We start from the raw sequence: 23,940 nt of genomic DNA, 5'->3' as shown, positions 1-23,940 counted from the left end.
TGTTAATGCTGCTATACTTCTATGTTTAATATATGCTATACTTCTATGTTTTAACTCTTTAGTAAGATATTCTGGCACTGTAGCGGGGAAGGAGCAATGCTAGAAGTCTAAGGGAGGGTTGCAGCTGTGGAGCTCAGGTGGAGCTGTGCTGACTAGAGCAGCCCTGTCACTCTCTTCCTCCATGACAGGGAGCAGAAGAGCCCTTCTTCAGCAAAAATTGTCTCCTGATACCAGATGTGTCAGTGGCTTACTCTACAGGCAGAACGTGCTTCTGGGCCTGTTGGGACAAAGCTACTGGAGGCTGCTTGGCTTTCCATCCTTCCATGCCTCCTTCTGCAAGGAAATGGTCTGGGGGGCCAAGGAGGGTTCCCAGGTGAGACATTGCCTCCCTGAGAAGCCAAACCAGTGGGCAGAGAGCAGACCTTGCCCTGTGGAGCAGAGAGGAGGTTACACTGAGCTGCTGCTTCAGCTCTGGGGTTGTGTCCCTCCATGGAAGAAGTGGGGCGGAGGGTTGGGCATTACTGTCCAGCTTTTGAAGTGAATCAAAGAAATGGAATGGAAGGTGTAAATATTGCCTCAGGAATGGCTGCGAGAAGGGGCAGTTTCTTTCACCCTGCTACTGAGACATCTTTGCTTTGCTGTGCCAGGGCTGTGGCTTAGGGGGCTGAGGGGCAGCTGCCCGGGGAACTGCTGTGTTGTGCTGCTGCGCGCTTCCCTTCCCTGTGCTCGATGGCCCTGCTATTTGTGGAGCTGTGCTTTGAAACCGGATAAGGAAGTGATCTGATCAAGCCCTGCAAAAATAGATTATTCTAAAATGGTAACTAATTAATTTTAAAATGCTGTCCCACGAGCACTGTGTTGGCAGTGTTGAGGGGGCGATGTATTGATGCTGTGAAGATGTGAATGAGCACCTGAGGCAGAAAATTCTGAAGCTGTTTCTAGTGTGAAAGACTTCGTGTAGTTTCACTGACAAAGTTGCCTTAAATTCTTGCTATGCCCTCACTCACCTCTTTAGGGTTAGATGTTAAGGGAGTCTCTGAGGTGGATCAGTGCAGCCGTTTGTGGAACCACTCTATATTTAAATCAGTAAAATGTTGCTGTTTAAATTAAAAATGCAAAAAACTAACCAAGCCCCCCTCTCCCATAACCACCAATAACTTACAAAGTAACCTCCAAAACCTCCTGTAAAGGTTTGTTTTGGTGCTGTGGGGCTTCTTGGCTCCCACAACTGCCAGCACAATTGCAGAGATGGCTGGCTGTGGTGTGGGTGCAAGCAAGTCTGCAAGGATAGCAAAGGATATAATTTAAAGACTTTACTACTGATATATATATATATACTGATATAAGGTGCTGTTTTCTCAGGGTGCTTACTGACATCCAGTCTTATAGTGTGCATGCTAAGATCTGCTCAGTTTGTTCAAGCTACCATCACAGCTGTCCACCAGTGCTGATCTTTACTTGACACTTGTTTCTTCCAAGACTTCTTTGCCTGAGCATTTGTCAATAAAAAAGCACACACACTTCTCTGCATACTGTCTTTAGTCTCTTCCAAACAGCTGAAAAAAGCAGGGAGTAATTAAATTTTATTGTATTTTCTTTCTTGGGAGTGGGGAGTGTAGGTTGGGTATTTGTTTGTGGGGTTTTTCTTTAGGTTTTTTTGTTGTTATTTTGTTTGTGTGCTTGGTTTTTTTTTTTGTTTGTTTGGTTTTTGTTGTTTGTTTGTTTGTTTGTTTTTTTGTGGGTTTTTTTGTGGGTTTTTTGTGGGTTTTGTTGTAGTTTTGTTTTGTTTTCTTTTAGGTCAGATCTGTTTTGCTCCTGTCTTCAGTGCTAGAAAAAGGTGTGGAACATTAAGAACAGAGCATTAAGATCTTGTGCTTGACTGGTTTGGGTAGTAGCTAAGTGAACTTAGTAGTTTAGATATGTTTCAGCTTAGTGCTCTTAGATTCAAAGGTGTACAAGACATAAGCTGCTGGAGGTGCCATGAGGTTGCACAGAAAAGTTTCTCTTCCTCACCTGGTCAGTGTGAAGATAAGTGAGCATCAAGAGAGCTTAAAGCCATAGGCCAAAATGACATGTAGGTGTTTGTTTGCTACAATATGTTTTTGAAAAGCTTTAATGCGCATTCTGAAATACTTCTTATGACCTCATTGGGTCATTGCTTGCAGCGGCAGTCTGCTAAATTGTCCTTCAACTTTGCACTTGTATCATTCAACCAGAACTAATTTGCACTTTGTACTAGAATACGATGGATTCAATTGTAAAATGAATGCATGTATTGTGTAGCAGAAAAGTTATAGACAGGGTCTTAGAAAGAGAGGTCAGTTGAAGAGAAGGTAAAGTGTCAGAAAATCATTAACAAAGGAAGATCAAAATAAAAATATATGACTTTTCTTGTGTAGGTATTGAATAAAGGCAGTGGGCAGATGTTATGAAAAGTTAAAAACAATGTTTTATATTTCCGGTTTTTAGGTTTGGAGTTTTTTCGTGCTGAAGATCAGATAATTAAATTTTTAACCTAAATTTATGTGTTACAGTGCTTACCTCCATTTGTTTTTTTTAAAATGGTAGGAAACTGGAAGCCAAACCACAAGGAAATCAGCAATAGTGTGGCCAGCAGGGCCAGGGCAGTGATTGTCCCTCTGTACTCAGCACTGGTGAGGCTGCATCTCGAATCCTGTGTCCAGTTCTGGGCCCTTCAGCTCAGGAAGGACATTGAGGGGCTGGAGCAAGTCCAGAGAAGGGCAACAGAGCTGGTGAAGGGTCTGGAGCACAAGTCCTGTGGGGAGCTGGGGGTGCTTATCCTGGAGAAAAGGAGGCTCAGGGAAGACCTTATCGCTCTCTACAGCTACCTGTAGCAAGAAGGGAGTTGGTCTCTTCTCCCAAATAATAGGTGATAGAACAAGAGGAAATGGCTTTAAATTGTGTCAGGGAAACTTGAGATAGGAAAATTTCTTCACTGAAAGGGTTATCAAACACTGAAAAGGGATGCCTTAGGGCAATGGTGAGATCACCATCCCTGAAAGTGGCTTTAGGAAGTGTGGAGCTGGCACTTGGGGACATGGTCTAGTGGTGGAGATAGCAGTGTTAGGTTAAAGGTTGAACTTGATGATTTTAGAGGTCTTCTCCAACTTTAATTATTCTGTGGTTCTATGAAAAAGTGAAGTCCAGGATTATGTTTTTAAAGATGTAGTAGCCATCCCCAAATCAGTGGCCTTTATATTGTGTTATTAAAATTAGATGTTGAAAAATAAAATAGTTTTTGATACAGTACTCCTGTGTATTTCTGAAAGAATTTATATTTGTAAAAAAGTCCTGTTGGAGTCACTGTTTTTCTGTGTTGGCTGATCCAGCCTATCACCACCAATGCTATTACTGTAGGACCTACCAAGGAAGTGGTTTTGTGACCACTGATCCTGGATCAGATTTACTGTCAGATTATCCTCTAATGTAGCTTCGATCAGGCAGCCAAGCTATCACATTTCTTAAGTTAATAAGAGTATACAATATATCATTTGCACTAACTTAATGCCTACTGTGGGAGGAAATACAGGAACTATTTGGCATAAAGCCTTCCAATACAAAATCAACCTGTCAAATCTAAACTGTATTTACTGTCTTGTCAAAGAATGACCTCAGAGCAGGTATGGGAACAATGACTCAACTCTGTAAATTGTGCTGTTTTATTTATAGAGGACAATAATACAGAATTATTACCTATTAAAAATAATTTATTGATCTTATTCTGTTAGATTTATTTTTCATTTCTCTTAAAACCAAAGGTTTATTTTTTTGGAAACAAGTTTGCTTGTGGTGGGAGACAAACTGCAACTTTCTTTTGGAGACTTTTGATTCATAAAATATGGCAGAATAATGACATTAACAGTCATTGCAGACATTTTAATGCCAAATTCATCCATCCATATGAAAGTTATTTTTCATTTAATTACATTGTTGGGACATAGAATTCAAAGAGAGAGAGCTTTTTTCCTTTGCGTAAGTAGGAAAATGAAGTATATTTTAAGTACATTTAGACGCTTAATGTTTTATGAAGAACCTATCCCATTGGACAGAATCAAATTATTTTAGTAAGCTTCCCTCTCCTACTTTATTAATTCTTACGTGATACATCCTTCATAAATTCAGTAGTTTATAAGAAGGTGAGTGTATTAGGCTATGCAATTTGGGTTTTTAAGCCAAAATACTACAGCCTGCAATTTTTTTGGGTTTTTTTTATTCCATTTACTGTAAGATCTTATATGCTTTTTATGTGAAGTTCCAAAAGACTTTGATTGTTTAGTATAAGCACTTCATTTTGCTTTTCCCCCTATAGTACTTTTCTGAATCAGTCAGGAAAATATAAATTTTGAGTTCATTAATGGAAAATGATAAGCAAAACAAGAAATTAGTTCACTGATTTATTTCTACATTTGCAGATGTATTTCTAGATACATTACTGCTGCTGTAGTTAGAGGTATTTATTTTCACCACTGTTGTTGAGGTAGCTCAGCTTTACTGCTGATTTGCATGGTCCACTCTCCTTGGCTCTTGGCATGAGTGTGTGAAAGTTCATTTTTCTCACTCAGCCAGTGTGTGGGATCAAAGTGGGACAAGGTGTTTGGCATAATGTAGTAGCACATATTCTGAACTGCTATTGCTTATCATCAAAATGCTCCATTTTAGCTATTTCTGACTCAAAAGCAGTCACATTTGTGCCAGTTATTTCACACCCCTTTAATAATTTTTAACATGTGGGTTTTAATTTTAGGGGAGGTCTTTGTAAAAGGCAAATAAAACATTCAGTTTGGTTTGTTCATGTTCTGTTTCCATTTCTCTGTGCAAATTACTGTTGAAACCATTGATCAATTCATTTTAATGAGAAAGAAGAGAAGGGATCTCAGAGATGATGCAGTTTTTGTTTAGTGTAAATTGGTGACTGAAGAGAGAAAAAGTTAGTGTCAATACTGGGAAGAAAAATACAGAAATCTGTAAGCATGGAGTCTGTTTTGCAGCAGGGGTTTTTGTGGTGGAGGGAGAAGAACACATTGATAAGAAAGAGAGCTTGTAACTGTGCTCTCAGAACTTTTCCTGCTAAACTTTTTAATGAGGAAGCTTAGAAATAACATGTCATTTGTCAAACAGACAAAGACCAATGCTAGGATAGAAGGGAATAAGCCTAATAAGTGTTCAAGATGAATTATTGTATCACATGTAGGATCTATTAATAGGGGAGAAGAAAAGAAATAAATGCAACATCTTAATGACTTCTGTGCTCAGTGGGAATAATCAAGTTGTCAGCTCAAAGTAGTGAGTATGTTGTTTTTATCAGTGTGCTGCATAGGGGATGAGATATTGGTGCTAAATTTAAAGCAAAAAGTATGAAAACTTGAATTTTAATGCCTGATTAAGTTGGTTGTTTATCTAGCCCATTAAAATGTCATAGGTATCTTGCATTAGCTTTGTTAGAATCAAACCTTGTGGTTGGCTAGGAAGTCTAGGCTTAGAGAACCAGGCCTGAAGAAAATTGTAATAATTGAGTTTTTCCCTGAGCCCATGAAAATTAGATCATTGTTTAACCATATATATAGTTATTTACTTCACATAAGTATTATAACTGTGAAGCTTAAAAAAAACTTAATTAGGAAATCCTGATGTAAAGGAGACTGTTCTGAAGTATTTTTCTAGTGGTGGTCATGTTGTCTTTTTAAAATTGAGATTATGAATTGAACAAGGTATTCTAGATATTTCCGCAGAAGGGTTTCGTTTGTTTGCTTGTTTTATGACACAGTGATTATGCAATCCAAAATTCAACTACCATTTCTTATCTACACCTTCACCTTTTTAATTATGGAGAAGCAGGGTTTATTTCTAGTGCTGAGAATCTCTAGTCTCAACCAGAACACTGAGATATTGAGTGCTGCACAGCTGTGAAAGGATTTCAAAGGATAGGGAAGTTATGCTTGCAGTAGTCCAAGCTCTCTGCGGGGAATGCAGAGAGAGGTGAAATGATCAAAATAGCAGACTGCTTCTTTGCAGCACCGTGCTGAACTAATACATGCAGTGAATTATGCTTTTTCAGCCTCATGGTAATTAAAAGAAAAGGATATTAGCTTGGATGAGCTTTGGCTGTATGGATAGATGGGACATATTTCTAATTGCATGCAGAAAAATTTGGCATGTCTTCTGTACAGTCTTGCCAAAGTCTATGAGAACCCAGAGAAAACTAAATGAAAAGCAGTGTCTAGGTTTCCAGTCAGATTGTTCTAGTATGCACACTCAGAAAGTAGGCATTAGGAATACTCTTGGTGATCAGGTCAAGAACTTTGTTTTCACCACACTAAGTTTCAGCTGAAGGCAGTGTCCAAGAAACAGCTAAAATTGGAATTGAAGGCAGTTTTCAGGTGGGGGGACAAATCTGTGAGTCATCAGCACAGAGATAGATGGTGGCTGAATTTGTGTTGGCAGGTGTTGGATCTCTGAGCATACAGGAGAGGAGTAAAAAAGCCCAAGGATGGAGGTGTACAAGGCTCCTACAGCAACTTTGAAGAAAAATACTACTGGAATGCTAAATTAATAGCTAGAAACTGACTGGAGCAAAATGAATGCTTGGTTTTATTTTCATTTATAGATTCTTTAGTTTTATTTTTGATTTCCACTGAATATAAAATCCTAAATCTAAGGCTAGAAAAAATTCAGTTCCTCAGAATTTTGTAATTTTTTTTCTTTCTCTCTTTCAAAAAAAAGAACTTAGTCCTCTTTGAAAGAGAACTGGTATGACACAGGCTGTAATGCATTGTTAAACAAATGTAATAAATGTTGGTGCCATATTTCTGTGGCATTATGGCATCAGGATTTTACTGAATTATTACTGAAAATGTGTGGTATCAAAGCTGTAATACTAACATGACATGCACAAGTGAAATCAGTTTTAAAAAAATCCAGATAATGTTGTGGGTTTTTTTTATGTTCTACTTTCTCTGTTCCCTCTGAAGCTAAGGCAAAAGCAGTTTAGTTTCACAGCTTGCCTGCACAAGCTGTGATAGATTTTGTGTTTTTATTTCTCTGAAATATACATAGAAAAGATACAAAGTTCCTATAAGAGGTAGAACTAAGTGTTCTCTTTTCTATGTCTTTGAAATATAAAGGTCATCAGATAAAAAAAAGAGATTTTGCATTTTTTAATTGTATTTTTTCAGTACCCTAATGGTTTCAGAGTGCAGGAGAGATAAACTGATTCTTAATAAACAGTTTTAAGGTAGTGGTTTATCCGGAGCTCCAGGGAGAGTTTCACAGTATTAGGTGGTGTTGATCTACCTGCAGTGTTTGCTCTAAGAAAGTGGGTTCGTGTTCTGTGGCTCTTCTCCTTGTCTCCTGAATTTTGGCTCCTGTGGAGAAGGGGCATAGGATTTACCAGGAGAATCTAATCAGACCTGTTCTTAAACGTTGTCTCCTCCCTGGTAGCTATGTAAGGCTGCGTGGGGGCTTGAGCTGTATTTGATGACTCAGGCCAGAATATCCTCCTACCTCTTCATGGTGTGTTGCTGCTGGTGAGCCGAGAGTCTCTGTGAAGATTGGAGAGGCTGTGTGGTGACTGGGGGCGTACCAGAGTCCTTTGGGAGCTTAGAATTCCTTCGTGAAAACAGGGATAGTTGGGCTGGACATAGCAATGTCAGCTTTGCCAGAGCACTGGCTTCGTGAGAAGTTGTATTTTTTACTTTATTTTGTAAAAATACGTATCAGACTGCTACACTTTAGGAGAGCTGAAAACTGCAGTGCAGGACCCAAAGTCAGATTAGAGAATGCTGGTAGGCAGTTCTTGTGTGATTGTTGCAGAGATCATGATAAAGGTTGTTACTAGAATGCAGGAAAAGAGGCTGAAGTACATAAGTACTAAAACATTCTAGAGATGTTGCTCTTAGTACAATGTTTGTTTGTTTGTTTGTTTTTTAGTTCGAGCAGTATGTTTTTGACATCAGAGAACTGGAAGACTCGTTGATTGACATACTAAAATGGAATATTTACCAGTGCAGGTAAGACATTCTTTGAACATCTTTATGTAGTTTCGTTTCTCAGTGTTGTTTTGCAGCCCCCAGTGCAAATAGCTAGATTAATGGCAGTGTTACACAATCATTTTTCTGAAAACAAAGCTGATTTAGGAGGTTTCTGTATTTTCAGTTCACTCTAAGGTGCTCTGATGCAGCTGCTGTAAAGTAGCGCTAAAATGATTGATTTAGAAAAGAAAATAGAAAGAAAAGAAACATCTTTTTTCCTTCAGACAAACCTTAAAAATGTTATCTTGTGATCGACTTTGTATTGTGGCCTCAGGAAAGATTAATTTGGATAACTAAAGAAGTGGTGAGGTGATGTGGGGACAGCATGGACCAGCCAGGATATATAGGAGATTTTCCAAGTTAGGAAAACAAGAAAGCCCTCAGAAGTATGAAGGAAAGGAAAGGTTTGGCCCTCAGTGTAGGATAAAATGGCTTTAACTGACATTTTAACTATTGGAGATGTTAAGTCTCAGTGCTCTAAATACTTTTGAATATTAAACTGCTATTTTGATTATAAAAGTTTAGCTACCAAAAGTTTACAACTTCCCTGTTCTAATTTGTGTATTAAGGTATCATCATTTATTATCAGACCTTCTGATATGGGTTTATGCGCTGCACTAAACTCCATTTCTCATGTATAGAGCTCCTACTGAAGGATTCTTTTGTTTCTTGATGCAGTTTAATATCTTGGTTTCCCAATGCTAATAATGTGTTTCAAAATACAACAATAAACTCATAAAGTATTACAATGAGTTGTGGACTTTTGTTGTAGATGAAGTTTGTGAAGTGCAGCTGTAAATTTGACAGGAATCTATACAACAAATACCTCTACATGAGTTCAATTTTTTTTGTTGGCTTTTGTACAATTAGTGTACAAGCTTAAGAAATTGTCCAAGTTGAGTTTCTCCTTTAAAATATTTATTCACTGCATAATACTTTCTATTACATAGTTCACAGAACTGTAACTGTTCTGACTTTGGCAGAAAAGTAGCGATGTGGTTTATGTCAGCCCAGGCAGTGAATGTTCCCGTTCTTCCAGTTTAAAGTGCATGTGGAACAAGCTGATGATCAACAAAGAAAAGGCTCTTCTCAGTGGTCAGCTGGGTACCTGTGGCAGCAGGCAGCACTGCTTGCTGGATATGCTGTTCTGTGAACTGTGCAACAGTATTTCTGACTGGTTTTGCAGCTGGTACTTGAGGAAGGCATAGACACTGTTTTTCCAAATGCTGTTTGTAGTTGAGCAAGAGCTGTGTTACTGGATTAAAATGCACAGTGTTGTGTCATCAGGCCTGTGGTTGCTGGACCCTGTGCTCGGTCTGCAAGGAAAAATTGCCTGCCAGTCAATTTTTAGTGGACTGGCTGGGAGTGCTAAGCAAGCTTGATAGAGAAGGAAGGGAGGGATTGGCCCCAGCTAGAGCCATATTATACACAGTATGAATACCACAAGTTCACTGGACAGCCCTTTTGGCAGTCATGCAAGATATGGCTCTCTTTAGGTTTTTTTTTTTTGTTGAATTAACTCATTCATAAATTGGACCTTTGAGCTTACCTAATTGGACTGGTTCTGGTTTGTTCTGTGTTTTCCTGCTGGGGACTTGAGGCACCCTGATCGTAGCCCAACAGCAACTCAGCAACTGCAGGAACAGTCTTCCCTTCTCTTGATGGAGGCAAACTGTTCAGGGAGTTGGCACCACTCGTTGTGCTGGGAAGTCAGAGCCTTGTCATGTCTTCCTCTCTGGAGAATTTAGTTTCATTGAAATGCAAGCTGGGTGAGACTGCCTAATGGTATCCTTACTTTATCCTTTTTCTTTTCTTTGAGTTCTTTAAAGTGATTTCCTTCTGAGGTACTGGATAGTTTCATGCGTAGCACACAGGGTTTGTTGCCCAGCAGTAGGTCTAGGCTCTCTGGATCTCTGCTCTGTGCCAGGTCAGGTTTCATTTTTGCAGAAGATAGACTTGCATTTTGGTAGGTGATATGCATGTGATAATGCAGTGTTGCAGCCCCAGAGAATGACAGTGGCAGAACATTTTGATTCTAGGTTTAAAGACTACAGAGGACATCCCCATACAATACTATGGACAAAGCAGTGGAAGAGGGAATTGCTGCAAAGCCCTCTAGGCTTTCACTGCCAGTCTTAACACTACAAACTGTAGCAAGTTGTGGTATTGTTCATTTAGTCTCTTGAAGTCCTTTGATTGAAATTCGACGGATAAGAAGACTTTTTTTAGACAAGCTGGGTTAATAGCATCATCTAGATGCTGTAGTTTTGCAGGAAGGGCCCTTGGTCTGAGTTCTTGGTGTTGTCTTAATGCAGCAAAATTCCCGTTCCCCTGTCTCCTGTTATGTTGATAATGTACCGTTCCTGTGTTTTTGTAAAGTGCATTCAGAGTCCCTGTATTGGCTGTTAAACCAAGGTCAGAATTAACGTCTTGTTTAGAGTTTAAAATCTACACCTGTTACAGTATTTGAAGTCTTTCAGCTCCTCTAGAGTGAGTACAAAAAGGGAAATCTAATCTTGAGTCATACTCTATGACAATTTAGTTGGTAGGCTAGAGGTTGTACCCCTAAAGGTAACTTTGCTTTCAGCTGACTAATACCTGCTGCAGTCATGACTTTTTTTGCCACCTACTCTGTTTCAGTCTCAGTGCTGCCTGCTACTTCACAAACACCCAAATGCATGTTCACAATTTTAGGAACAAAAAAGCCATAATCTATTCAAGCTACAGACAATGTCTACTGCTTCTACATCAGAGCCAGAAAAATTGACTAATGTGCACGAAGTACAGACTGCTCAGGTTTTTTTTTTTTGTTTCCTTAGTCCTCAAACAGTTCTTGCAGACAATTCTTGCAGAAATTGGGAAGTTTGAAGACAAGTGTTTGCAGGAAGTGTAGTCTGTTTCATTAATCTAGTTGATAGTTTGAAGGAAAACCAGCAGAACTTAGCAAAATCTGTAGGTTTTTAATTTAGGTATCAGCAGGCAGTTGTAAATTAGCAGCAACTTGCTAGTCTGTGACTGTGAAGATGACAGTGAGAATTATCACTTTACTACAAAAAAAAAAAAAAACAAAAAAAGAACCACAACAAAAAACCACAAAACAAACAAAAAACCAACCAACCAAACAAACAAAAAAACCCCCAAAAAACTAAAAATAGGTGTGTTGACTTCCTTAACTCCTGTCTTCCCCTGGAATCTCAATCTAAAGCCTTACATGACCTGGTCAGACACTTTCTCTTTACTGTTTGGCTGCACTGTAATTCAGCTGTTGCTGTCCTCATGCCAGAGTTGAGGCTCTGCTGCCTGCATGGTCATTCTGCAGCAACAAGGGCTGGAACCAGCCCATGCTCTTTTTCTCCTTGTCAGAGAGTACTTTTTCCTCTCCAGCCAAGAACCAGAGCAGAGCTACAGTATGTAGGTATCAGTAAGTGCCAGGATTATATTATGCTGACAATGTGTTGTGATGCTTCTCTGATAACACTTTATTCCTTCACAAGAAAGGTAAAAGTTACTGTGAGCTGGATTTGGTATATTCTATATTCTTGTTTACCTCAGGGCCTGCATATTTAGTAGGCTGTGCAAAATTGTGTGTAAGCATTGTCCTTTTTAGAACCAGATGGGCGTTACCCTCAGCTTGTGTTCTAAATAGTTTGTTTTCTCTTTGTTTTCAGTAACTAAGGTGGTGACAAGTTTTGACTTCTTCATCCTCATAAACATGAGTGAAGTTCAGGCTATGGTAGAATTCTCCGTGGAGCTCCACAAATTCTTCAATGTGGATTTGTTTCAAAGAGGGTAGGTAGCATGTTCTTTCAAACTTTACTCTGTTGAATGGCTAATGTTGGAAAGATCTTAATGGGTACTCTATCATGTAGTGTTGCTTCATGTGTTACTGACTATTTCTATAGTGATTTGAATTTTGGTTTTATTCTGTATTGGGAAGTCATATTCTTTCTAGGATTTAAAATTAAATAATAAAATATTTTTTCTTAAAACCTAAATTGTAATATAGTATTTTTGTCTAATTGGAGATGAGGGAAAACATGTAGCTATGAAGAGTACATTATATTCTTACCCAAGTTATTACCCTTGCATGTCTTAATTTCTGTAATCCCTTTTGTTTGAAATATGATAGGTGTTTCTATTCAATATTTTAGAAAGAATCTTGCCCCATTAACCTACTCATTTATCACTTTGGCAGTGGAGAATTTCACCAGCCTCTCTCCTCTCGCAGTGCTGTGCCTCCAGTTACACAGGACTCCATCCTCCTCTCTAGACTCTCCTGACCTCCTCTTAGTCCACCTTATCTCTGTAGAAGTCTTTTTCACATTCCTCTCATTTGATATTACATGATTGTCCTAGATTACTTTCTGAGGTCCTTGCTTCCCATGGCTATGCAGGAAATAATCCTTTGTAGCTTATTTTAGAGCTATTAAAGATTATTGGTCCTTAAGTGTTGTGGTACATTAGCCTTCTGTTCATCCTCAATTAGACTACAGTAAAAATGCATGTTAGAGTTTAGGCTGTGTTAGTGTTTGCTGAGATGGAACAAGGTGTATCAGTATTTATTTATGATAGCTGCTTTTTCCAAAACATTGTAGAGTAACTTTCCTCAGAAACATTTTAGTAGTAAGAAAATACTTTTATGTTTTTAGCCTTGTCTTAGTTCAAGACAGGTGTGTGTGAGAGAGAGCATTGCTTTCAGTACAGTTAGGGGTTTTTTTTTTGACAGAAATGATGACCCATTATGTTTGCTACTATATGCAGTCAAAGTATATACAACTGTTCCCTTTTCAGGGAAAATTGTAATTTCAATCTTCATTGGAAGAGAAGGATTAAGAAAGGCTTAAGAGGTTGGGAAAACACTGAGAATATTCTAATTACTTCAACAAAAAAGCACAGTGTTTTGAACTTTAGCCTTTTTTAATCTCTGACATCAGTGGGGAAGGAGAGGGTAGAACATGGCAGCACATTTACTCTAATAGAGAACCTGAAGAGAAGAAAGTGTTTTGGTTGTCTTATCCTTACAATTCAAATGGTTCCTCAGAAAAGTAGTTGAGAAGCAAAGCACAGCAATATAATTACAAGTGCTTTACCTGGAATATTTCTTTTTAGCTTGTTCTTGCAGTAAGCTAAAAAGCAGTAAATTCACTGGGCAAGTTCAGAGAGGTGGAATGCTGACATAATGAGAAAAGTGACGTGAGGAGATACAACTTCTCTGGTTTCAAGCTGAACCTTTAACTCTGGGCATGTTCCTGTAGAAATTAATGTCAGGAAGGAGAGAGAACTTCCAGAATAATTTGACAAACTGAGAAATGTGACTATTGCAATAAATTCAATTTGGGTAGGTTCCAGTATTTTTCTAGGAAGCTGTCTTTGTGTTTATTTGAGACAGGATGTAATACTTCTGTTGCTGCAGGAGTGCTTGGATAATGGATTTAATGAGCAGAAAAGAAAATCTTTAGTTTCATTGTTAGCCTCTTATTTTTTAGCTACCACTGTGTTTAGCATGGTCTATCTCACCAAAATCAAGTATAGAATTGATTGTGTTGTGCGCATTCAAGCCTTCCCAGCGTGGCATGCTTGTCTCATGGAGTTAGAAACATCATGACCTTCTGAACTGTGTAGAATAAAATGTCAACTATTGCAAGTAATTACATCAGGTTCCTTCTTAAAACTTAGTAGATTTTTATCCAAAGTATTTGTTTGCAGAGTGAATCCAGATTCTCACTCATTTGATTACTGGAGATGTCATCATTCTCAGCCTAAATTTCCTTCTGGTCAGTTTTGGTTGTTTTTCTTTACAGCTTTGTCTTGTGTTTTGGATCACTCGATCAGTCTGAAAGTTCACCCTTATGTGTTTTAGAATCTTTTGTCCCTTTTAAAAAATATGAATTGCTGTGAGTTTGGTCATTGGAATTTGTGGCACATTCCTCACCTCCCCTTCCTTTTCGGTAGAGTCCACATCCCCTAATATCCAGTCAAACCCATTTTACTTTCTTCCTGCTTTTATAACTATTTGAAAAAATCTGCCAACTCTTGCATCCAACTGTATCATATTTTCTTTCATCTGTATCTGTAGTGGCACTGCAGTTGCCAGAAGCACTTATGACTGTGTTTACACTAACAATTAAATCTGGTATTTAAAGAATGAGTTACTAAAAGCAATGTTAAGGTCCCTACATTTGGGTGGTTCCAGGGTTACTTCAGACTAGATTTTAACCTCATCTTATGGACCAAATGTTTCGTATCATCAGTGTAATATGAAGTTGTTTGTATCAGTAGTTGGTTCAGACCTTTTTGTGCCCCCAGGGATTGAAGTGCATTTTGTGACAGGTGGATCAGAGTAGTTCTGCTTCCTTAAGGAGACATCCATGTCTATGACTGGAAAGCTCTCAGTGAAATGAACCAGCATGCAGCAAACTGGGGTCATTGGGGAAAGTGCCTCAAAACCACGCTGTTGATCTAAACTGGTCTAAATGGTGTTGACTGAGCCAATATTTCTCTTACTTTTTTTTTATGATCTACCCAAGATCATATTTATATGAAGGTTTATTAGTTTATTATTCTCCTAAGAGACCCTCTAAAGCAGACTATTTTCTTTACTTTTAGATAACTGTCGCTCTTCCAAGAAGGGGTAACAGACAGTGCAGACTCTTCATTGTAATAGAATATTTGTCTTATGTATCCAATACAGCTATTTTGTTATTTTTTTCTTATAACTTTGCCATTTGCTTTAAACCCAGCTTGTTACAGATGGCTCCATTGCTCTATTTTTTCTGTTATTACATTCAAATAAGGCTTCACACAATTTTTGTTTTGAGCTAGTGAGATGTGATGATAGGAATTATTGCCCAAACAGTGATTGATATGTAAGTATTGTGTGACAAAATGAATTAAATAAATGTATTTGTTTGGGACCTGTGAGAATGATAGTCTGAGACTGTGAAGTTTCAGGCTGTTTTGTCATCTTAGCTCATAAAAGTTCCAGTAAGGTGTGGACTGTATAGTACTGATCTTCTATAAAGACAAAGGAAGCATAACATAGCTTGAGTGCAGAAGTGGAGGGTGAGTTGAGTGAAAGATTGGTTGGATGATTTGGCTCAGAGAGTTGTGGACAGTGACGCTAAGTCCAGCTGAAAGCTGACCAGTGGCACCTCCCATGGACTGAAGCTGGGTCAGTAGTCTCAGCAGTCTTTGCATAGAATCATGGAATGACTTGGGTTGGAAGGGGCATTAAAGATCATCCAGTAACCAGCCCTCCTGCCATGGGAGAGGCACTTTCCATTAAACCAGGTTAGAGCCCCATCCAACCTGGCCTTGAATACTTCAGGGATGGGGTGATCACAGCTTCTCTGGGCAGCCTGTTGCAGTGCCTCAACACCCTCTGACTAAAAGAATTTCTTCCTAATATCTCATCTAACCCTACCCTCTATCAGCTTAAAGCTGCTTAAATTCAAAAACTTTGCTGAAAGAACAGGTTGTTTACCCCCTCATTTGCATACGTTTTGTATGTGTCAGCCTACATATGTGTCCTGAACTGAGGTATAAATGTGTTCAGAATGTCTGATTCCAAACAGCTGGTTATACTTTGTAGTGCTCAGTTGAAGTTCCCATGTTCCACCATGGGATGATGGATCCTGATGTCTAACTTGAGACAGTTACACCTTTTCTGTGGGCAGGGAGAAGAGTTTTGTGGTAACCTTCACTTGTGAGAAGATGAGGGTTTCATTTCCCTGGAGCTGTGTATTGCTTTTTTACCTGTAAATGGCAAATCTATGAGCTAAAGAGACTTAGCCAGTAGTTTGTAGTTTAGCATAGTGCAGACATTGCATAAGATCTGCTTTGAAAACAGCTTTCATCTACATTTTCCCCGTCTTTGTGCATCCTTATAATCCCAGTGTTAAGTTTTCACTTTGTCACTAACCTTTTGTTACTTTGTCAGTAGTATGCATGCACACATAGCTGGTCAAACTTGGATTTAGAACACTTTCAAAAGTAATGTCTCTTATGTGTTTTGCCTTTTCTTTCCTTTTTTTTTTTTTTTGTACTTTTTTGATTTGTAAGTTACAATACCTGCAGTTTCATTGTGAGTTTCAGAAAAAGAACTTCCTAGTGGTTGTTTGGCAGTGTAAATGTGTTTTTACATAAACTGTGAGGAGAGGAAGTAAAATAAAGTATTAACAGTAGCTCTTTATTGCCTATTTACTGCTTAGTGTCATCTTAGTTTTCTATTATTTTACTTTGTTTTGGGTTAAAAGATTCTTATAAAACCACAGGAAGAGCTTACGTTAGTAATGTAAGTCTACCACACTTTAAAGTCTTTTTGCTTTTAACTATTGGGCAACAGATGGAAGGATAATACTAAATACCTTCCACAGGAGAGACTTTGGCAGATGCTAACCTAAAACATATTTTTGGAGATGTATCATATCTGAAAGGTTATTGGTAAGATTGCAGCATAAGTTGCTTGTGAACCTAAATCCTATTAAAAGTCAAAGGAATTTAAGCTTCAGAGACTACTGAAAATATAGGCTTATGATATTCTTCTGTCCCACAGATTTATGTTTTTCTATGTGTAGATAGTTACTGATATGTCTGAGCAGCACTGACATTTTATGCTTCCATGCATGTGGTTGTGTAATGTAGCTTAAAAAAAATAACACTGAATGAGCGGATGACATTTAATGAATCTTATTATGATTACTCAGTGATATCATGAGAAATAATGCAATATATGAAAAGTTGTATTGTTTTCTGGATCTAGTGGTTGCCTACATTCATTTTTAAATTTTTAAAAGTAAATTAAAATTCAAAATGTATGGTTCCAGGAAGACCACTTTTCTTCCTCCTGGCTATATCAGAAATGACAAGGTTTTGTCCTTAAATGGAGAAGCAGCCCTTGCTAATGGTTTGTGTACTAGCATTCGATATGATCAAATAACAAACTCTTGATGGACAAGGAACACTCAGGTTCACCTGTTTGGTTTTCTAATTCATACAGCTCAGACATACTTTTACTTCCAAGCTACATTTCTGTATGACATATTTTTCTGTAAATAAGTGTTGTGAATTGCCTTCTGACAGGATAGCTTATCTTTTGAAGTATTGTACTGTGATCTTTACTTAATGTAATGCATCTTTACAAAGAGAGAAGAAAGCTGTCAAATTTGTCTAACAGTTGTAAAATGAGCTCTGTTCTTCAGCTTATGGTTTTACAGTAATACAAATAGCAATTATACAGATTTAAGATTTGGAGGGCTAGGCTGTAAACTCAAAGGAATAGTCTGTCTAGGAAAAATTATGCAAATATTTTTGGTCTTGGGGTTTTTTTTGTGGTTTTGCTTTTTTTTTAAAGTGGATCAGTTTCTGATTCTAGTTCATCAGTGGATGCACACACACAGGTTCTTCTTGATCAGAAGGTAGAAAGGATAAGACTGGGAATGAGCAGTGGCAGTCTTATTTTAAATTGCCATTGCTACAGAAGTTGAAACTTAGTATTGTCAATTATCCTATTGACCCCTGTGATGCAGGATGTCTGAGACAACAGTGACATGGTCTGGTCCCAAAGAGCAGTTACAATTTCAAAGACAGAATCTTGTCTTCTGAAATATTAAGTCTTATATTTGTTGAAAAGAGGGGTTAAGAAAAGTAAGTAGAAAAATGAACACTGTTTCCTTTGAGTTAGCTGAGAAATTAAGGTTTTTTGAAGCACACCGAGTGGAAATGAAGATATGGGGAGGTTAATCTGCTTGTCTTCTTCTGTTATCTGAAGTGCAGTGCCTGTATTAGAAGACTTCCAGCCACACAGGGAAGCTTGTCTGAGGGTCACCTAGAGCCACTGTAAATTGGACTCCTATTTTTGAATCTTCCTCCCCACTCTTCTCCATGGTAATTCCTAGAAGACTGTACTCCAACTTAAGAAACTAAATGAGATCCCAATGCCATGGTTGGCAATGAGATCCCAATGCAATGGCTTTTAGCTACAGATTCTGACCCATAAAGATGACTGTACAGATACTTATTTCTTCAGTCATTATTCACAGAGGTAACTAAGAGTTGGTAGTTATAGTTGTCATGAGGATGTGGTTGTTTCCCTACATCCGCTCATATTCCAAAAATGTTACTTCAGTGTTTTGTAATGTTCATGGGTATTCATTGCATCTTTTAGACTTCTCAGACATGGGGTACAAATTTCAAATTGCCTAAATTTTATTCAGATATTAGCTCTTATGCTTAAAGTAGTACTTATGGACATTTTTAAAATAACAACTTTTGCCATTAAAATTATGATTTTGCAATGGAAAACTCAAAATTAAAGATGTCTAATGGAATCCCATCTCCTCCAGGCATTCAATTTGGCAAAATTCCATTTTCTAAGAACAAAAAGAAAGAGCTCAGATGCCTAGTTATACCATCTTGCTCCCTTTCTGGACCTGACAGTGCTGTGGTAGGCACAGCTCTTTGGTGTGACAGTAATTTGCTGTCCTTTGAGACTGCTTTTGGGGGTGTCTGTGTAATTCATTCTTTCTTTATGCAATTGAAGGGATAGGGATCTTGTGTATGTAAGACCAGGTACCATTTCACACTGCAAAGTAACAGTTGTACCTCAGCATGCCTTGCCACGAAATCTGTCAGGAGAAACATAATGAGTTTAGTTTAGTGAGGGAGTAAATGACAGTGTAAGACAGGAATGAGTATAAAAGGATTTTCTCTGGAGAAGACCCATTCTTTTATTCTGTAGAACATGTAGCTATCAGCTGTGTATACTACGAAGGTAGAATGGCCATAGGTGTTGGCTGAAGGCATCGCAGTCATGATTTCCTGAATATGTGCCTTCTTTTTCTGAATTGAGTTTTACTGAATTCAGGATTCTGGAGTGGTATGTGACAGCAGTAACAGTTTTAACTTTGCATTGAATGCATATTTAGTCTCTAAAATTGCTACTTTTAGATTCTTTCAAGTGTCAGCACCTTCATGTGCAGAAGCTTGTAGCTTGTGCATACTCTTGCACTTCAAACCATCTCACACTGTGAGATGGTGGAAAAACCCAGAAAAATCTGTAATTCATAGATGTTTTGCCTTATTTATGTGTGCTTGGTTAATACACATAATAGTTACAGCATAAATATTGTTCTTTAAGTTAGTTTACCATCCGTAGCTATCTGAGGGAAGGGAGAGAGGAAGATGCTTATCCTGTGTTTCAAAGTCTTGACTGCCTCATGATACAGCAGAAATTCCTGGTATGGTGTCTTTTTGTGCCTCTTTTGCTGCACATACAAGCTAATAATACCTTTATGTATTCCTATATCTGGAATTACAAACAGCCCTTTACTGGATCATCATATACTGCAGAGAACATATAGCTTTGTTGGAACAGGGGACCAGACTCAGTCCCACCACCAAATGTAGACTCAGACTCGCTGCCTCTACTTCAGTCAGGTGCTTGCTTCAAAATCTCTTCCTCTTTTACTTCTTATGCCTCCTGCCAATTACTGTACTCCATTTAAGTAACTCATCAGATTTTTGAATATTTTTTTTAACCTTATTTCACTCCACTCTACTTGTTCGCCCTTTCCCATATTCTGACTCACATTGGCCATGGGGGAAGAAGCTTAAAATATCTCCAAATATTTATGAAGCCCTCTAGACTGGACCATCATGTTCATGCTTATGCATATATAACTTCCTTTGTTGATTTGCAAAGTTTTAAAATTGCTTTAAAAATTTGTCTCATATTTCCTCCAAAATATGTTGAATACCTTAGATTAAGTGATCAAGACCCCTGCTGCTAATCATTTTCTATATTCATGTATTTTTACTGCAAGAAGTAGCATCCAAGCTATTGGAGGTGATCAGACTGGAGAGAAGAAAAAGAGGCATATTTTTTCAATTGTGGATGTTTCTTTGATGTGCCTGAGCACCAGGGTTTTATTTCTGGTGGAGGGAGAGAGTAAGAGGGTATACCTAGTATGTTGATGCCATGAGCCCAAATCTGATGTAAAATAGCATTCTCATCTATGTATTTATAGTTGGCCTGAGCATGTGTCTGCCAAAAGGTGTGATATGCATGGTCTTCTCCCTCTTTGTTTGCTCCTGCAGTCAGGTCAGTCAGCAAGATGGGCTTGCTTTTGACAGCAGTGTAGTCGGAGAGTGGGTTAAGCTGTCAGGAACACAGGGCTGATGGTATAGATCTTTCAGACAGGGAGATCTGTTGGATAGCAACTGCTTGAGCAGGGTGATCCTGCTTCTGGTGCTTCCTGTGTGCCTGTAGTCATGTTCTTTTACTTTATGATTGGCCAGCTCATTCTGCATTACATTTTTTTAAACCTCCCTGGTCCATATCAGCACTAGATACACTGTCAGTGGTGGTGCAGAAGGAGTATAAAGTACGCAGGAGGAATGGGACGCCTACTTCTGTCATCAACTAGCTTTTGGGTTGGTTTAACTGTAATCCTGGACTGTATCCTGAGAGAAACGTCCATAAAAGTTCCAGCCTCCGTGTTAGGAAGATGTCTCTGGAACAGAAGAGGCCATTATGTCAGTGTGATCTGCACAATGAGAGCTGCCCAGAGATTAGTATGTTTTGAAACGAAACCTCTGTTTGAACTTCTACATTCATCTCAGCTGGCATCCCTGCCCCTAGGATACAGAGTTATGACAGACATCAGGTATGCCAGTTCTAATTTCCCTAAGCCCTCACGTGGAGATACAGAGCTTGCCTGGCAATGCCAATTTGCACTTTCCCCCTCCCATGCTGCTAGCAGCTTCGGGCTGCTGCAGTGCCCTGCCCCGTGGGTTGTGCTGGCTGAGCTGCTGGATCTGACCAGTGTCCAGAACTGCTCTGCAAGTGGTGCATTGGTGTAACTGAGAAAGGTGTCAAATGTCTTGCAAGGGCACATGCCTCCGGTGCCTGGGAGGACAGGACAGAGGAAGAGGGGAAAACAGAATTCCTTGACCTTCATTTCTTGCAGAAGCCTTTATATTGTAAAAGTACAGTCTAAATTTCAAGACATTATTCTTGCTGTTCCCTTACTCTAAGGTAGGGTAGGTTTCCCCAGATGCCAGCTATCTTGACTGACACAGAGGAAGAATCAGTTTATTGCAGAAGCCAGAAAGATCCAGCTCTGGTATTTGGCAGAGAAGGAGCTCCTAATCACCTCCAGAATGCCAAGTCCCTTTCTGTAGGTCAGCTCTGAAAGGGAGAAGGAGGAGATGATAGAAAGGCATCCAGAGCAGCAGAAACCCTCAGCTTCCAACTCTGCAAAGAGAAGTCAGGTTCTTCTTCCGTGGATTTTCCAGATCCCAGCTTACAGGGAGCAGTGGTGGGAGGTCAGCCTCATAAAGGGAACAAAATGAGTTAAATACTCAGATGCATGGAAAGTTTGATGCTCCTCAGTGTATGTAGAAAGTAAGTCATACAATCACCTTGATGACCATCTCTGCACTCCAGTCATATTATTATGGTTAGTGCTTCTTCTATGGACTTTTTCTCTTTTTCTGATCATGTTCTTCTCAGTTTTCATCACATAGTACTTTAGCATGCCTTCCTTTCAGCAATTTGTTTCCTTCCTTTCCTCAATACCTTCCTAGGTAAAATTGATTTCAAAATATTTTGGATACCATTTGAGGTTTTCTGTGGTGCTTGTTACAGTTTTCTCAAAAAAGAAGGCTTTGAAAAATGTACACTTTAGAAAAGCAATTTTTTTTGCTTGCTTATTTAATTGGTTTTTTTGTAACTTGTTGAACAGGTTCAGCAGGTACTGTGTGTCTTCAGGGTATCCGGATTGTGGAACCTGGCAAGAAAAAAAGGGATTTGGCTACTTAGAGTGTTTGTTCTCCTATAATTTGTTTAATTTATTTAAACTGGCATCAGAAGTTTAATTCTTCTGAGTGTACTGGATAGGGTAGGTCTTAAGAGATGGAAGATACTGTTGCTGTAGGAGGTGGCTCTATCATGGCAAAAAGTCTGTTCAAGAAAGTAACTCTTCTTTTTTATGAAAGGGAAAGAAGTGGAGTTTTTGCTTTCCAGTCTTGAATGCTCACTTTACTCTTTGACATTAATAAGCTTTTAGGATCATCATAATTTAGAGTCTTGACTTGTGCTTGAATTATGCTTAGAGTCTTGACAGGTCTTGACTTATGCTGCTAACTTTTCATTACTTGCTTGTGACATTGTTCTGGTAATATTCTCTGAGATTATTTTTTAAGATTTAAGTTAATAATAAATGCATAAATATCATGTGCAGTCAGCAGTTCTGCTTCTCAGTGTTTTTGGAGTTGAAACTCTTGAAGTTGAGGAAAAAATTATTTACTCAAAGTGGCAGTACAATTTCATATTATTTCTGCATGTGAAACCCCACCAGTAGCTCAGCCTTTCTTAAGCCCATGTCATGTCACTGAAGGGAACACTTTCTGTCCTAGCTGTGTCCTGCCTTCTGGTAATAGCCCCTACTGGATTCTCCTTTTCCCTTTCCACTTGGATGAGCATGATGGTTTGTTTTACCATGGAGTTGATGGAACATCAAAACTTATTTGAGGAGGGACAAAAATATGTAAAAGAGGCTTTGGTCTGCAAAATGCTTCTACCTGTGGCAGTACTGGCTTAAGGTGATTTGAATAAATCATGAAAATGTGCCTTGCTTGAAGGAAAAAAGACTTCTAAATCTGAGAGATTAGTTTTCTTTCTGACTGTGCTAATAACATCTCAGAGCCGTATGTTATATGAAACTACAGTGTTTCAATTTAAAAAATTAAATGACAGCAGCTAATGTGACTTTCATGAATGACACAACTTACTAAAGGGAAAAAGATGAGGATGTTAGTTAGTAAGGAGTGAAAATGATGACCTGCCTTACTTTGATGCATTTTATGTAAGCTGTGGTGGTTCACATGGGCTCTTTTGTCATGATTTTTTTTTTTTGCAACACTTTTCCTTGTGGTACCTGCTTTTCCATCTCTGGTAAATGTTTGCTATTTGCTATTAAAACAGAGATTGCCTTTCATTAAAATAAGGTGCAAAGTGAATTGTAAGGCTTGTATACTTGTTTACTGACAGATGAGAGGAACAGAATTATACAGCTGCAAAACTTACAGAATTTGAAAGACTAGCGAATGCCAGAAAATGAGTTGTCTTCTGGTCTCTCATCTGTTGCATTCACTAAACTTTGATTTCAAAATTAACACATTACGATATGTCTTAGTAAAAACTGATGCCTGTTTGCAAGGGGTGAAGTTTATAAAATTGTGACCATGTATACCAGGAAAACATAACATCACATATTTTTCTCTCCAGAAAACTGAAAAGTTCCAAGCCAAAAAGTGGTTAAACAGTAGTGATAGATCATTTGCAAGACTAGTATGCTGAATCAAAATGTCAAATGAAAAATATTTTCAAGCTAAATAAATAGTGTTGAAAAGTTTTTGTAAGAGAAAATGAGAAATCATTATTCCTGAAGTTAAGCTTTAGGGGACTGTTGTACTTTAAAGATGTAAGGAAATTTAGTATAATTTCTTTTTTTTTTTTTTTCTCTTCAGTAAGAATGGTAAATAAAAAAGGAAATAAAATTATAAACATAGACTAAAAATATAATAAGATATATTTGATTAAAGAACTCATCTAGTACTGCATGTTTATGTGTCTCTTTGTAAAAGCAGTACTTATTTGAGACTTTTTGCCTTTCAAATATTTTAATAGGAATTGCAGGAATTCTGCCTGAGTGTGTCTTACGGAAAGAACATGGTGAAAAGGCTTTTGTAATAATAAGGCAAAATCTCCAATTGCATTTAGTTTCCCCTCTCTCCTCTTTTATGTATTTAATCCTGTTTCATAACAAGCTGCTGTGGCTTAGTTGAGGTATTAGTCTCACAAATAACTCTCATCAAACTTTTGGTGTAA

At 38.3% G+C, this 23,940-nt stretch overlaps 1 protein-coding gene across 4 annotated transcripts in view; it reads left to right on the top strand.

The window, feature by feature from the left end:
• FAM135A (family with sequence similarity 135 member A) overlaps positions 1-23,940 on the top strand; it is a 79,289-nt gene that overhangs the window by 6,396 nt on the left and 48,953 nt on the right. For 3 of the 4 annotated variants that reach the window (XM_083857180.1, XM_083857178.1, XM_083857182.1), the window contains exons 2-3: positions 7,948-8,027; positions 11,717-11,837. In XM_083857180.1, coding sequence (XP_083713306.1) covers positions 11,761-11,837 — 77 coding nt within the window. In that variant the 5' untranslated portion in view covers positions 7,948-8,027; positions 11,717-11,760. Of the gene's footprint in view, positions 1-5,288; positions 5,305-7,947; positions 8,028-11,716; positions 11,838-23,940 lie in introns of those variants that run through there. The other variant, XM_083857179.1, reaches the window with a different exon arrangement.

This window comes from Zosterops lateralis (assembly GCF_965231275.1).
Source record: "Zosterops lateralis genome assembly, chromosome: 3".
NCBI lineage: Eukaryota > Metazoa > Chordata > Aves > Passeriformes > Zosteropidae > Zosterops > Zosterops lateralis.
This window is presented reverse-complemented; position numbering and strand designations above follow the sequence as displayed.